The following is a 16,638-nucleotide window of genomic DNA, read 5'->3' as shown; positions in this document are numbered from 1 at the left end:
TTGCCAGTAAAAATATTTGTTTGTATCTTTTTGCATTCCCTCCATACAATGAACTAACCTAAGTATACCATTTACACAATTAATTGTGAAATTTTAGTAGAATCCTTCAAAAATGAAATCATTCAATGAATTGCCTAATTCTTAAGCACTGAAATTGTGACACTTTAACCTTAAAAAAAAAAAAAACAAAACAAAACAAATGTAAGAAATCCTCCCTCAATCAATGAAAAAAGATTCGCCTATCATATCGGTACCTAAGAAATACCTAACAATTCAAATAAGGCTTTACTAATTGGCATCTCCAAATCAAAATAATAACTTTCAATTTTTTTTTTTTTTACTATAAAAGCATGCATGCCCCATTAATGTCGAAAGTGAATATATTCAATATAAGAAAGCTTATCTTTAACCATCAAAGTAAGTACGTCTCTCCAGTGATGTCTAATGAAAGTTGTACCTCTATCATGTGTCCTATTATATTTAACTTGATCTTAATTTTTTTCTTTAAATAATAATTTTGATCAGACAAGATCATGCTGTTAATTGGCATGATTAAAGGCAATTTTTTCCTACTGCGATGACTAGAGCACTACTTTTTATGAACAATATTTGGGATTTTAAATTTTCAACCATACAACCAACTTACAATGCAAGGATGACCTCACGATCCTATCATGACATCACAATTTTATTGTCACGTGTTATTGTCTGTTAAAATATTTTAATCTCAACTCTATAAGATCAAATACTTAATAAAGTTGGATTTGAGTAGGTTTAAAATACTACGGTGTAGCATTTGAAATAAAGAAATTCATATTATTAAATTTGATTAAGAGACAATCTGACCTTTTAAAATACTTACATTACACTAAAAAAATGTCTTGCTCATGCAAAAAAGTTTCTACATAAACTTGGTTGGAAAAATGTTTTAATCTCAACTCCATAAGATGTATATGTGACACTAATAAGTTAAATTAAAGTAGGTTTAAGATACTAAGCATAGCATTGGAAATAAATAAATCATGCACTGTAAAAGGACAGCACTAACCTTCTCAAAATAATTTTTATTATTTTAAAATTGATATCTTATGCCAAAAAAAATTTTCTTATATACTCATCTTAATATCCACAATCTACTTTAAGCTTAAAGAATGCTAAGAGATGGACACACTTTATGGCTCATTTTTTGGAAAATGTAAATTTATATTATCAAATGCTTTTATATTTTACCGCGCTAATCAAAATTGAAACCATCTCTGATAAATAAAAATTCTAAAATCCTATAATTTTTTTTTCTCTCTTTGCAATAGTATTTTGAATCCCATGAGTCTTTCATATAATAATTAGTAAATTTCTCTATTCTTTGATGTTTTGTTTGGTATGCAAAAATGAAATGGAATATAATGAAATTGATCTTTATAATTTTATAAATTCATGATATATTTTTTATAATTTAATTATACTCTTAATTTATTTCGTTCCAACGTATCAAATACTAGATAAGTGTAGCATGCTACACTACAATTATCATAAGAATGATTTTCTTCTAATTGAAGAACTAAGAACAACCGACTATAAGGCATTTATTTATATATGCTTTTTGTATGCTCCACGAGTTATGAGGAAAAGTTCGAAATAAACATTGAGAAAAAAATGTCAAGGCTTAACTAATCATCAAAGCCAAAATGTTGTTGAAAATTAATTATGCTAATTGATATAAGAAAACATAAGTCCTTGATCAATTTTAAAAAAAAAAAAAAAATTAGGTCTAAAGTCTTAAAGTGTTAAACCTGATAACTTTTGCATATTTAAATATTTTAGGTGCAACTATTGCTTTCTTATTGTCTATAAATAGATTTCAATGAATTATACTAATATATTCTATGGTTATTTTTCTTTCGGATCTCTTAAGCAGATGGATTCTTTAAGGACATTCAGCATTGCTCTTCTTGTTCTTGCTATGCAACATATGTTCTTCTGTCTCATTCAAACAAGCAATGTGAGTTTACTTCTTTAATAAAGGGGTTGTTTGCAACTCTTATATACATACATATATATATATATATATATATATATATATATATATATTACACACACACATTAATATTTACTTGGATTTCACAGGTTTACATTGTGTATATGGGTGCTGTAGTTCTTGATAATCCCCAACTTACTGAGGACTCACACTATAAGATCCTCATAAAATTGCTTGGAAGGTTTTCATCTTTTACTCATTTTTATAAACATTTATATATGCATATACATGTATTGTATGTTTCTTAAAAATTTAGGAATTTATTCAAAAATTATTGAAAACATTTAAGTCTATGTCATTCTTCACAATTTTTTTCTCTTTTGAATTCGTTCGATACTTGTATATGGTTGTTTTCCCACCAAGATCCATCTAAGAAAAGCTTGTTTAAAGTTTAGGTTTTGTTGTATTATAGAATGAATTGTTGTAATACTGGATTTGGATTTAACATCCGATACCAAAAAGAGTATAGTTTAGTTTTGTAAGCTAAATCAATTTATCTTCAATCTTTTTTCATAAACGTAGTTGATCATCTAGCAATTCTAATGATGATTCACAAATTAACCTAAATTCTTTCATCAAAGAGGTAGAAGTTGAATTGCATGAATAAATCTGAAATTTGAGAGTATGATTATGCATAAAGAAGACACTAGCATCTCTAGAACATGCATTTAGTTAATAGTAACCATGAATTGTTGTGTAGTCGTGACTATGACTAGAATTGTTTCCTAATCTTCATTGAATTTCATTACGCATAGTGATGAAAAAAAGAAGTTGTCTTTTACTTAATATTTAGTAATTAAACTCTATTCATCCTTTTGGAACCTCAATTGAAACTAGACTTTCCTTATCTTTAAAATTATTCAAAGCATCCATCATTGTAGCACTCTTTAATATATATATATATATATTATCAACCAGAATCTCATATTGGGCTTGGGTTATATAACTGGAGGTAGTCCATCTCTCAGCCTATATCCCTTCCCACCCTCTCATTATTCGAACCCAAAATCACACAATAAGGATATCTCAAGTTTTGACTTCTGGAATGTCTCTTAAGAAACATAACAGTCCTAGAGTTGGATTATCATTTGAGTGCTTTGAGAACCTTCAACATTTTGCTTAAGCTCAAGAATTTTCTTCATCTCAAACATAATTCTAAGCATACAGTCTCAATAATGTTTCCAAACAATCCATTATTTAAATTTTATTTTTAAGGATCTTATCTTTTTTATTTCTATAATTGAATTTATTAATATTCATTTATTTAAGATGATTATTTATTTTTATTTTCTATTATTGTCAAAATTTAGGGACACTCAAAACTTATAAATGAGTTTTAAAAACCCTTAACCTTGGAGAGTTGTCGATACAACATTTCTAGTGTCAATGACATATTTCTCGTTTTGATTTTGATTTTAAAATTTTTAGTTTCCCTATTTTAACATTTATTTATATATTTTTATAAATTTAATTTTTCTCCACACAGTCTTGTCCTAAATTTAATTGTGAATGTTAAAAAATATATGAAAAATAATTAAAAGCTAAACATAGTTCAATCATTTTAAATAATATGTAGAAGTACATCCTACTAATTCCCAAAGTGTTAATAGTCGTTAGATAGGAAAAACTGATTGTTGTAGGCAAAGTTGCGAGATCATTTGACCGTCTCTAGGGGCCAATCAACCACTTTTAACTTCTACCTAGAACAATCAAGTGCTCCCTACAACCAATTGATTGCCCCTAGCTCCAAGGTCGGGTTTAGTCATTCTTTTGTTCCAATAATTCTCCATTCTAAGTTCATTTGTGCTATGCTTTCTATATTCTTATATTATTATAAGTTAAAGTACAATACAATTGAGAGAATAACAATCTAAAAAAATGAAGCTTTAACTCTTCAAACTTCAATAGCTTAATACTATAGAAAGCAACTTAAACACAAAGTCATTAGTACACAACAACTTCTTATTACCAAAATCAAGTTAATCAAACCTTAAGACTAATAGATGGTAGTAAAAGAGATGACAATTTTGTTTTGGCTTTTAAATTTTGTACTATTTCCTTTTGTTTAAACTACCTAGGTCCCTTTTTCATTTTTTCCTCAAGATTTATTTTAAAGAATTGTCACTTGCGCCACATTCATTTTTTGTGATTTTTTTTTTATTATAAATTATCCAAATAATTAAATATTTATTCATGAAAAAAAAAAGTAATTATTTGTAATTTTATTTGATAGCAAAGAAGAAGCCATGAAATCAATGTTATATAGCTACAAGAATGGGTTTTCAGGATTTGCCGCAATGTTATCTGAGTCTCAAGCCAACAATATTTCAGGTAATGTGTATTTGGAGAAAAAATGTGATTTTCTTCTTAATGTGATATTGCACATGAATAAGATGTAGTAATAAGTATTACTTACAATTCATATACCTTACTAACAAATAAAAATATAGGTTTTCCTCAAGTTCTTGATGTATTTTCGAGTAGAAATTTTTCTATCCACACAACTAGAAGTTGGGATTTTTTACAAGTAAAATCCCAAGTAGCGAATGGAATACTTAATAAGAGTCATAATGGAAGCGGGTCAATTATTGGCATGCTTGATACTGGTAAGTACTACTAAAAACACCACACAAGTCAAGTTATGGAAATTTTACTTATTCATATGCACTTTTATGTTCTTGCATTCAATTGTTATTGTATAGGAATATGGCCTGAATCTGAAAGTTTCAATGATGAGGACATGGGACCGGTCCCATCCCATTGGAAAGGGATATGTCAAGAAGGCGAAAAATTCAATCTTTCCAATTGTAATAGGTTAAATTTCTTCACGTCGTTCGTCCTTAATTTAGCATTCTTTACTACTTTATGTCATTTTCTTTGCTTTTAGTAAACTTGAACATTACGGTGTGAGCACACGTTAATTTTTGGACGCATCATAAATAATCTAAAAACGATTTATGAAACTAAATTTTACATCTCCTAAGGTGTGAGCCTTATTACATTAAATAATCTCTTAATTTTATGAAACGTTACTGCAGTGGTTTCTAATTTGATGATGTCTACTTCTTGCTCATTCTTGTATTCCGATGGAATGTATTAACACAATATTACGACACTGCTGACAGAAAAATTATTGGCGCACGTTGGTACGTTAAAGGATACGAAGCACAATATGGAAACGTGAATTCAAGTGATTGGGATGATCTTTTATCTCCACGAGACCAAAATGGGCATGGCACTCATGTAGCCTCTACTGCAGCAGGGGCTTTCGTACAAAATGCAAGTTTTCTGGGACTTGCTCAAGGATGGGCAAGAGGAGGTGCCCCGTCAGCGTGCCTAGCTATTTATAAAATTTGCTGGAGCCCTGATGGCCATTGCACTGAAGCTGATATTATTGCTGCTCTTGATGATGCTATTTATGATGGAGTGGATGTTATTTCAGCATCTATTGGATCAACAGTCCCACTTGCACCTTATTTTGCGGATGCTCTCTCTATTGGCTCCTTTCACGCTGCAGCAAAAGGAATTTCTGTAGTTTGCTCTGCTGGGAACGAAGGCCCTTCCCCTCAAACAGTTGAGCATGCTGCTCCATGGCTCATCACTGTTGCTGCTAGCACCATTGATAGATCTTTCCCCACTCCCATCACACTTGGGAACAACCAAACGTTCGTGGTACTTTTACTCCTGGAACCATTTTTTCAGTTCATCCCGCAACTTGTGATTCTAAATTCCTATTCAAAACTTCAATATCTTTTGGAATAACTTTCGTAATCTTTTGTAGGGCCAAGCTTTAAATACAAGGGAAAATGTGACCAACTTGTATCCTTTTTGGTATGGAGCAAATCTTGCATCAATTGGCGCAAGTTATGATGACGCCAAGTAATACAACTCTCCATTAATTCATTTTTGCCAACCATCCTTTCCTTTTGTTTCTTTTGAAATGTAACCATGTTATGAAACTCACATGCACAATGTCCATTTATTGTTAATAGAAGCTGTCAAATTGGCTCTTTGAATGCCACGCGAACAAGAGGAAAGGTCGTTCTCTGTTTTCAAACTCAATCTCAAAGCTCAGTGGACATTGCAGAGTTTACTGTATTTAAAGCTGGGGGAGTCGGTCTCATCTTTGCCCAAGCACCCACAAAAGAAATTGTACCATCTTATTGGTTTCCAACTGTTCAAGTGGACAACACAATAGGAACATCTCTTTGGTTATACTGGGCGGCAAGCAGGCATTTAAGGCTAGTAAAAATATTAAGAAAAAAAAAATCAAGAAATCCACATTTTCATATTTGATTATCATATAGCATTTAAAGAGTGTTGACTTTTACACTCCATTTAGAACTCGAAAAATATTAGAAATCCACATTTTCATATTTGATTATACATCGTTAATTAGTTTTCTTATTTTTATTCATATCAAGAAAAACATTCATTTTATATAGTATTTAATCAAAAATAAAAATATTTTAATTTTTATGTTGGGAGATGCCTTGGATTTGAATAAAATATATTATAAAATTGTATTGAAAATTTTTCAAATCTATTCAAATTCAGATCTGAAATTCATGCTTCCAAACACTATCTTAGTGTTTTTTCCACTCTTTTAGTACCATTGATAATACAAATTGGTTGTTGGCAGACACAATTGTAGACTTGCATTACAACTAAATAATATATCAATGGTTTTGAATTTTTGTGTCATGCCAGTGGGACCTAAAGCCATGGGGTCATTACTCAAATCCCACAATTGTGACCTAGTTTCTCCAAAAAGCTTTTTGGGTCTACATCACTACACATACACTTGCACTGCACATTAATTTTTAGAAGTAAAATAGCATTGAGCTAATATATATATATAATTTAATTTTATTATATTATAAATTAAATTTTAAAAATGTTATGTTACCATCACATCACCTTCTAACCCAAAATAAGCAATTGAACAATATAACATACACATTACATTTCATATGATCTTATAAAGATTCTATGAACCAAACCACCAAACAACACCTAATCAAAGGTTGAATTGTATAAATTAAGCACAATAAGTATGCAGCTTGAATAATATTCTTAAACTAAATGCATGATTGTCAAATTGATCTTATTTTTACTAGAATGGGTTTGACTAGTATTTGAATGGGTTGATTATGGTTTTAATTAAAATCTAAAGTGTTCATACTTGTCTAAATACATAAATTGCAGGATAATATTCTTTACACGTATTTTTTAAAAACAAAGTACCATGACGCTGTATTTTAATATCTAAAGTGTTTTAATATTCTTTAGACATATTGTTGTGATTATGATTGCTATAAATAAAAACAATACTTCTACAAGCTGTATTTTCTTAGATATGATTATATGCAGCGTATTTCTTTTGTTTTAAATAGATTTTATTTTATACAAGTTAAATGAGACTAAAAGGAATTTTTGTTATTTGATCTGATAGCATAAATACCAACAAAATTCAGACCTAATTTGATCATAGGTGATATTATGACGAAGTAGATGATATTGAAGTGCCTTTTTAAAGGACAAAAAAAAAAAATGGTGCGCACGACATTCATCCTGTAACTAGGAAGCACGTGTTCATGATTTCATAGTTTTATAATTTCTAATTGCATCGTCTTTCATCCTACCAAAACCTAGAGCCGTAATTTACTTGCTTGTTTAAGTGACTAATGGATTTTCTATACTATAGCTATCCTATGGTCAAGATTAGTCCTACAACGACAACAATAGGGAAACAAATTGCCCCTGAAGTAGCAAGCTTCTCTTCACGAGGACCTAATTCTCTTTCCCCTGCTGTGTTGAAGGTAATAACATTATTTTCACATATTTTATTTCATTAATTATTTAACTAATGCAGGTATGTGTTTGGTTAGCCTGACATTGCAGCACCGGGAGTTAACATATTGGCTGCTTGGCCACCTCCTTCCTTTCCCTATACAAACTTTAACGTTCTATCCGGAACTTCTATGGCTTGTCCTCATATATCAGCCGTTGTTGCTCTTATTAAATCTATTTATCCCACTTGGAGCCCTGCTGCCATCAAATCTGCACTTGTCACAACAGGTAGAAAATAAAAAAGAGTTACTTCTCTCTCTCTCTCTCTCTCTCTCTCTCTCTCTCTCTCTCTCTCTCTCTCTCTCTCTCTCAATTTACTTGTGCAGTTGTGTGTGTTTAAAAAATATTTATCTCTTTCTCACTCTAATTTTTTTGTCACACACACACACCCACTCATACACATGTAGCTTCCATAAAGGATGCATATGGTCAACACATTGTCGCTGAAGGACTTCCAAGTAAGCGGGCCGATCCATTTGACTTTGGAGGTGGTGTTGTCAATCCTAATAAAGCCATAGATCCTGGTCTTGTGTTTGACATGGAAACTTCTGACTATGTGAATTTTCTCTGCTCCATGGGCTATGATGAAAGTGTTATCAATAAAATGACTAGGATGCACATCCAATGCAATGGAACAACTAATTTTCCTGAAAATCTCAATTTGCCCTCTATTTCCGTTCCCGAACTAAAGAGTTGCTTAACCATATCAAGGACAGCTACAAATGTTGGTCCAGAAAATTCTTGGTACATTTCATTTATCGAAGCTCCCCCAGGAATAAGTTTGATGGTTGAACCGCCCATTTTGTTCTTCAACGGCGCTTTAAAGAACATCAATTTTAAGATCACATTATGCTCCCAACTAAGAGTTCAAGGACGATACTCATTTGGATATATATATTGGACTAATCCCAATCATTTAGTGAAAATGCCAATAACCGTTCGTCCAATAATAGAAGAATTTTACGCAGATGCATGATGGAAAGGCTAAGCTTGGCAGCATTTCTTTACCAATCATGATTGCTATTAATGTTCAACTTCTTGTTTACTACTTCATTAGTACTGTGATCAAACTTGTTTGTTACTAAAGTGGTTGATTTTCTTATTGTTTGTGTTTCAACCTAGTATATCACTAAAATGGCTTTAAGAAACATTGTGGATTTGAGTTTTCAATAATCCCTCATCCCCCTAAGTTCAAGATGCATGTAATGTTCAACTTTGTGTTAACTACTTTGTTAGTACTGTGATCAAACTTGTTTGTTACTATAGTGGTTGATTTTTCTAATTGTTTGTGTTTCAACTTAGTATATCACTAAAATGGCTTTAAGAAACATTGTGGATTTGAGTTTTCAACAATCCCTTCATCCCCCTAAGTTCAAGATGCATGTCTAATCTTGGTTAAGTATAATAGCATTAGACATCTTAAAACTAGTAAATACGTAAGTGAAGATAATCTAACCATTTGGTTCTAATAATGAGCGTCTTGGCCTAGTTATTTCAATTGCCAATCAAAATTGTCCTCCAACATGTTTGTGCAATGACGGCTTGGGTGGATGGCATCTTAGGTAGTCAAAGGCCTGGAGCTACAAAAACCCCTCTTGACTCGCCTAAATGGAAAAATAGAAGATCCATTTGACTTGACTTGATCTGTCAACTTGACCCAATTTAGTCCTCTAATCATCATCATCATGTTTTAAAAATATTTTTTGCAAATAAAAAAATGTCAAAAAAAAACCCAAAAAATCATTTTTTATTATTACTAGTATTAGAATTATTGCTAATACTAATCATAATAATAATTATTACTATTCGTATCATTTTTAGTGAATCTTATTACCTATTTTATTTAAGCCATTGATGCTTCAAAAGAATTATAAAAATTATCGAGCAATTAAAAATGACTTCTTGAAATGTGAAATTTTCTTTTATATTTATCTTATTATATTTTGATTCATTCATTTCATGTGTTTTATTTTTAAAATCAGTACAAATTTAGAAAATTGTAAAGTTTTGCAAAAAAAAGTAAAGTTGCTTTTTTAAAAAAAAAATTGGAAAATAGGATGTTTGTAGGGTTCTAACTATTTACATTTTTAACTTAATTTGTTAGTTTTGTCTTTTTTCTTTTTGATAGGAAAAGAAAATTTTATTCAGAGGAAGAGAATTTACACAAGGACAAATGAGACGTCTCCCCAAAAGACACCTAGAATTATTCAATAAAAACACTTAAAAGAATACCAAAAAAATAATAAATCAACAGTGCAAAATGTTCCTCCAATTTCTATGTAATTTGTGAAGAATAATCCCTCTCAAAAAACCCAAACTAGCACCACAGGGAGGCCAAATACTTTCTTTTTTTTTTCCTAAACCAGCACCTCGTTTAAATTCTTCCATTGAATATCCTTGCGTTACACTCCAACCATAACACGCACAAAACTACGAATATTCCACACTTCCATAGCGTTGCCTTGCCCTTTCTCTTGCCTACCAAAGCCCGTAATTTGAATTCTTGACTATAACTGTGTACCATAAGGATCATTTGTGAATGCCCTAAATTCTTTACACACTTCAATTATTATTTTTCTTCTTATTTGCCTTACTTCTCGTTTGATGGAACATTGAGGCAGCACTTGACTGGCCCTTAAAATTATCTAAGGGACAAATATGGTTCAAATAGTTTCCTTAGATGAATGGAAACGCTAATGAATGGAAACGCTAACAAAGTATTTTGAAAGGGCGGTGAATGAATTACTAATTTAAACGTCTTCCTGATGCCTTAACTCAAATGATAACCAAGAGAGTGTGAGAAGCTAATGGGACAATAAATGGTCAATGGAGTTTCTACTAATTGGTTATTTATCTAGGTTTGGTTAATAGATCATCTAATTACTACCAATTGCTTCATCTCTTTCATCTCTAAGCTAACACAACCTAGGTACAGGAAAATCTATAGTTTCAATATGCACAAAAAAAAAATAAGGCTTGGGAATATGGTTATATGAGGGAAAATGTATTAGCACTTCCTACATGCCAGTTTTCACAAACGATATAATTACCTTTGAATTCAATTATTCATGACTTATGGTTCTTATAGTTTCTTAGATTTCTAGTTCTTAAATATTAGCTAGTCTCACAAATGCAGAAGTTATTCTCACCTCAGGAGGTTTAGAAGGATGCAATGACCCCCTTATGAATTATATTGTTGGATTAAGTACCAAAATGTTTAATGCAATCATCAAGAAAGTTGATTGAAGTAGATAAATCACCCCTCTAATTCTTAGAGGAGACTAACATTTTCCAATTTTCTATTATCCATCATGGGGTAACACACACATACACAAAAAGATAAATGCAGTGAAAAAACAAACAAAAGAAATAAAGACGTGTCATGTAATCCACAAAAATACACAAAAAAAAAAGGTCCTATTCTACTGGATATAGTTTTTTTTTAAATGTTCTCGAGTTTTTTACAATTTTTTTAGACTTTTTTTTCCAATTTTTGCATTTCCATGGAATTTCTAGAGAATATTAAAATTTTTATGCATTTATTTTTATTCTTATTTTTTTGAATTTTCAACATATAAATACTAGTAGAAAGAAGATATTTAAGTTGTTATTGTTGTTTGTTCTTTTTTTTAGGGCAATTCCATCATAAAATCTTCTCTTTTATTTTTCAAGATAATAATGTTATTACTAAATTTAGATCAAGAAATCCTCTTTTTTCTTGACTCTTATCCCAATCAAATGAAAATTCTCTCATATGCCCAAATCTATATTGAAATAGATTTTAATGATAAACTGATATCAAAAGCCCTTTGGTGAGCTTATTAGTGTTGGAGTTGAATATGCTTGGAAACCTGAGAAATGCCTCAATTGTCCAACTATGGGCACACAAAAAAATTGTAAGTGAAAAATCACTGGGTAAAGAAAGACGATGGAAATAAAGGAATCTGAACTGAGGATATATGAAGATCCTAACTCTACGTTGGGTCTGAAATTATTTTTTAAGGTAGTGTTTTGGAGCATAAAATTTGGCCTTCAAATTTTGATTTATTGGATTTGGATGAAACTCGCAATTTTATACTACGTTTTGTTCAAATTCATACAAACTCAAATCTATGGTTTGAAATTCAAACTCTCAAAGGCAGGGTAAGGGTAAAGGAAAGGGCAGAATTTCTGTCCTTGTTTCTTCCATTGAAGATTGTTCTGTATCAAGAAATACAATATCTACAAAAAACCAATTTAAGGGAGAACATTCTTACCATTTTGGAGATGTTAAGTTTCAACAGCCAGCATTAAAGGACATGAATTCTTTCTCTATTCTAAGAGCACACCTTTAACAGTTAATAGCAATTTTGGGGTTAAGAGAAGCAAAGAAAAAAGATATGCTTCCAAAAGTCTTGAACTTTCAATGGCTTCATTAGTCACAAGCTGGATAAAGTCTTGACTGCTACTCATACTCTTCCAAATCTCCTTCTAAGGGTAATGTTACAAGAAACTAAAAAAAAAATTTATTTTTTTTCCTTTTTAAGAATAATCATAGTAGAAATAAAAATGAAAAATAAATTATCCGGGTCGAGTTGAATCGTTGATCCGGGCAGATCAAACGGCTCCAGCCAGACAGTCACAAGCCCATTACACAGGTGCCATTGTCACCCTCTCTGATATTCCATTTTATTAATTGGACGGGTTTAGATTTTGGTTTTGTACACCCACTAATAAATGGGTCAATTTGAATCAAACCTGTTCAAGTCCCAGCCCAATGAAATCCAATACACTGATATGTTTTACACCCCCATGTAGGTAATGTTTAGAACATGAATTTCAAGACTTGAATTTAGATTTGCGTGGATTTGGAAGAAACTCATACAACTTTATACTACATATTATCCAAATCATAAATCTAAATTCAAAACTCAGAATTTCATGCTTCCAAACAAAGGATAATAGTATTTGAACTACCAGTTAAATGGTAATGAAGAAACCACCACCTATGATGTACAAGCCTCAAGATACAGACCCCTCTGTAGCCTCCACTGTGACGCCTCATTCTAACTATATACTGAAAACAAAATGTCTCTTTACGAACATTCCTTTTGCCAAATGAAATCTCATATTTAGTGTAATTCAATGCCTTATAAGGATACCTAAGATCATATAAATATTTTTACTATAAAATTTGCAGTAACATCTACATTTAAATCAACTAAAATGGGCATAAGGGTGTTGTGGGTAAGTGCTGCTTGAGTTGGTTTTCAAGTTAACTATGGTTCTATTTAGAAATTTTGTGCAGAAGAATGGTGGTAGCAAAGAGCAGTTTGGCTTGCATTCCAAGTTAGCGATCGTTAATAGTCAGCTTCCAAACTCCCCCATTAAATTTCCCAGTATTGTTTGTAGACACCCATTTTATCCGACCATTATACAGTAAAACCTTACGTTTTTTTAAATTTTATTTTATTTTTTAAAAATTTTAATTATGGTGTCATCTAAGGTTTTTGCCTAAACATGATCTCTCATTTTGATTTTCTCAATCTCACCGCTTGAAATGAAAGATTCACTGAATCTTTGAAAAATTTGTTGTTTACATTATCTTGTGTTATAAGTACATCATCAAAACAAAAAAGAAGAAAAAATACAAAAAAAAATTGGAAAGAAAAAAAAAATAAAAAAGACAGCTTTCAGTCGTCCTTGAAGTTTCAAATGGGCCAGCGTTCCAAAAGATCCTGCACCCGCACACACAAAAAATCATAGCAAGGGTAGGGGCAGGCCCAACAAAGAAGCCCAATTTTGGGCTTAGTTCTAAATTTAAGTCTCACAAGTAGGCCTGTGTCTAACTTAAGGCGCAATTTGGGCCTACTCTTTAAGGCCCATAGTGGGCCTATGTTTAGCATAAAGCCCATTTGGGGCTTATTGCTTTACAAATTTGAAGCCCCAAATCCAATGTAGCCTAGTATGAAGAGATCTTCCTCTATAGGCAGCCCCTTTTCCTACCTGCTCCACCACCCTAAAGTCGTAAACCCAGTAGGCTCCCTAGACCCTTCTCCACTATACCGCCTCCTACGAGCACCTAAGCAAATTCGAAGCTAATCAAGATCTTGCCACCCCTCTTTTAGCCTATAAATAGGAAGATTAGAGAGAGAGCAAGAGAAGACCCAAGAGAGTGACTCAGGAAACAAGATGAGAAAGAGCAAAAAGACAGAAAGAGAGAATAGAGGGATTGAAGAGAGAGAAGCAAAGCTTGAAGGAGATCAAAGGAGAGAATCAGAAGGAGGGAGCTGTGCAGAGGTTACAAAGCAAAATTTAGAGGTTTGCAGAGAAGAACCAAGCCAAGGCAATCAAGAAAAAGAAAAAGAAAAAGAAAAAGAGAGGAGAGAAAAGGGTTTTTAAGTGTCTTCAATCTCTTTTATATGCATGAATATATTTTGGACATTTTTATCAAATGCATGGTTGATGGAATGAGATAGATTCAATTTGCAAAATTTCAGAATGTGTTTGAATTTGAATTGATTTTTGAAATACGAATTTGCTTATATCAATTTAAATGCTGATCTAACCTTTAGGTAGAACTTACAGCCATTTCAAATTCTCAGCCAGATCCTAAATTTCAATCCCTAAAATCCCAAGCCAAAGCAGCAAAGTTTGAGTCAAAATCTTCAGCCTAAAAATCCTACCAAAAACCCAACCAAAATTCCCCAAACAAAACCGAATAAGTCAACCTAACTCGAATGCTAGGTTCAAACCACCCATGACCTGAGTCAAAGGACCCAAAAACCCCATACCCAAATGACCAGGTCAACTTGATCCCAATCCAAGCCAAACCAACCCAAGGAGCCAGATCAACTTGACCCAAATCCAAGTCAAACCTACCATGCCTTAACCTGGGTCAACTTGACCAAAGTCCACCCTGCTCTTAACCTACCTAGCCCAATCAACCATTTACCATTCTAGCCTGACCCACTCCAGTCCAAGCCTAAGCCTACCCGAAGCCCAAAAACCAACAGAAAACCAAAGCCCACTGCCCAACCTAATCCTAAATTGACCCCAACCTAGCTTCAATCCAAAACTCCTTGGACTACACACATCCGCATGTTCCCATCATGTTTCCTTTGAAACAATACCAGTGCTCCGAACGGTGCTTTGGAAGGGAGAATATATCGTGCTTCCAACATATCATCAAGTTGTTTTCTCAACTCTACTAGCGATGGGGGGCGCCATCTATGGCCCTTTAACAGGTGGGTTCGCTACTAACAACAACTCGATCTCATGCTCCACATCCCGTCCTGGAGGCAAGATGTGAGGCAGCTTATCCTGCATCACCTCCTTGTACTCATCCAACACAGTTTAGATGGTCATAGGCACCAGCTCTTGGCCTACTTCCTCTACCACCACTGTGGCAAAATATGCCTGCTCACCCCTTCTCAATCCCTTCTTGTGTTGCATGGCTAAAAGGAACTTCGCATCATCTCCATTTTTTGCAACGGCTAGCATCATGCAAGGGTGATCTCCCATTAGACACGGGGAACCAGCAAAAGGCATCAGCACTGCCTTAGTCTTCTCAGGAATTCCATTCCCAAAATGACTTGAAAGTTATCCAATGCACCACTATGAAATTCGCATGACTTGCCCACTGCCCAAGCTTCAAAGTCACTTGCTTGGCTACTCCCAGAGTAGGCTGGGCTATAGAATTCACTACTTTCATGCGTCCTAAATTCTTCTCCAAGGATAAGTTGAGTTTCCCTGCTTCTACCTACAACAACAACAACAACAACAAAACCAAACCTTAAGTCCCACTAGGTGGGGTTCCAATTTATGCGATCATGGACCATTTCTTTTGATAGATTCGGGTATATTAAATTTTTACTCACTATCTCCTCTTAAGTTATTTTAGGTCTACCTCTACCCCTTCTACTGCCCCCCCACAGTAACTAACTCACTCTTCCTCACAGGTGGACTATGCGGCCTATGTTGCAAGTGTTTATACCATCTGAGTTGTCCCTCCCTTATTTTATCTTCTATAGGAGTTACACCTAACTTACCGCGAATATGTTCATTCCTTAATTTATCTTCCAATGTTATACCACTCATTCATCCAAGCATTCTCATCTCAACAACTTTTACTTTTTGGATATTATGTTTCTTCATCTCCCAACATTCTAATCCATAAAATATAGTTGGTCTTATAGCTATCCTATAAATCTTCTCTTTCAATTTTAAAGGTATTCTACGATCACAAAGGACATTTGAAGCACTTCTCCATTTTACCCAACCTGTTTTAACTATATACATTACATCATCTTCAATTTCTCCTTCAGCTTGCATAATAGATCCAAGGTATCGAAATTTACAAATACTATTTATTTTTTCATCATCAAGTTCAACTTTGTCTCCAATATTCTTTTTACCATTACTAAAATTACATTTCATATATTCTATCTTATTTCTACTTATCCTAAAGCATCTAGATTCCAAAGTTTCTCTCCATAAATCTAACTTAGCCTCTACTCCGTCCCTATTTTCATCAATTAATACAATATCATCTGCAAACAACATACACCATGGAACCTCCTTTTAAATACTCTTAATCAATTGGTCCATCACTAAAGCAAAACGATAAGTCTCCCTGCTTTTACCTGTGAAACAAAATTATGGGTAGCCCCGATATCCACCATAGCACAAGTACTTTTCCCATTAATCCTCAAGCCCACAAACATCAATCCTTTCGCTTGTATAGCTTTCGATGCTTTCTCTTGTTTTTC

General features: G+C 32.8%; 1 protein-coding gene across 1 annotated transcript; it reads left to right on the top strand.

The window, feature by feature from the left end:
- Positions 1–1,915: 1,915 nt before the first annotated feature.
- LOC131147176 (subtilisin-like protease SBT3.9) lies at positions 1,916–9,032 on the top strand (the record flags this gene model as incomplete). Its single annotated transcript, XM_058096949.1, has 11 exons — positions 1,916–1,999; positions 2,125–2,216; positions 4,269–4,366; positions 4,486–4,641; positions 4,738–4,849; positions 5,161–5,758; positions 5,817–5,914; positions 6,028–6,267; positions 7,743–7,857; positions 7,927–8,116; positions 8,296–9,032. Coding segments are annotated over 11 exons (2,352 nt in total), but the record flags the coding sequence as incomplete, so codon positions are not given.
- Between the last annotated feature and the right edge of the window lie 7,606 nt (positions 9,033–16,638).

The sequence above is a fragment of the Malania oleifera genome, unplaced genomic scaffold, assembly GCF_029873635.1.
Source record: "Malania oleifera isolate guangnan ecotype guangnan unplaced genomic scaffold, ASM2987363v1 ctg416, whole genome shotgun sequence".
Lineage (NCBI taxonomy): Eukaryota > Viridiplantae > Streptophyta > Magnoliopsida > Santalales > Ximeniaceae > Malania > Malania oleifera.
The sequence above is the reverse complement of the archived record's forward strand: the minus strand, read 5'-3'. Positions and strand labels throughout refer to the sequence as shown.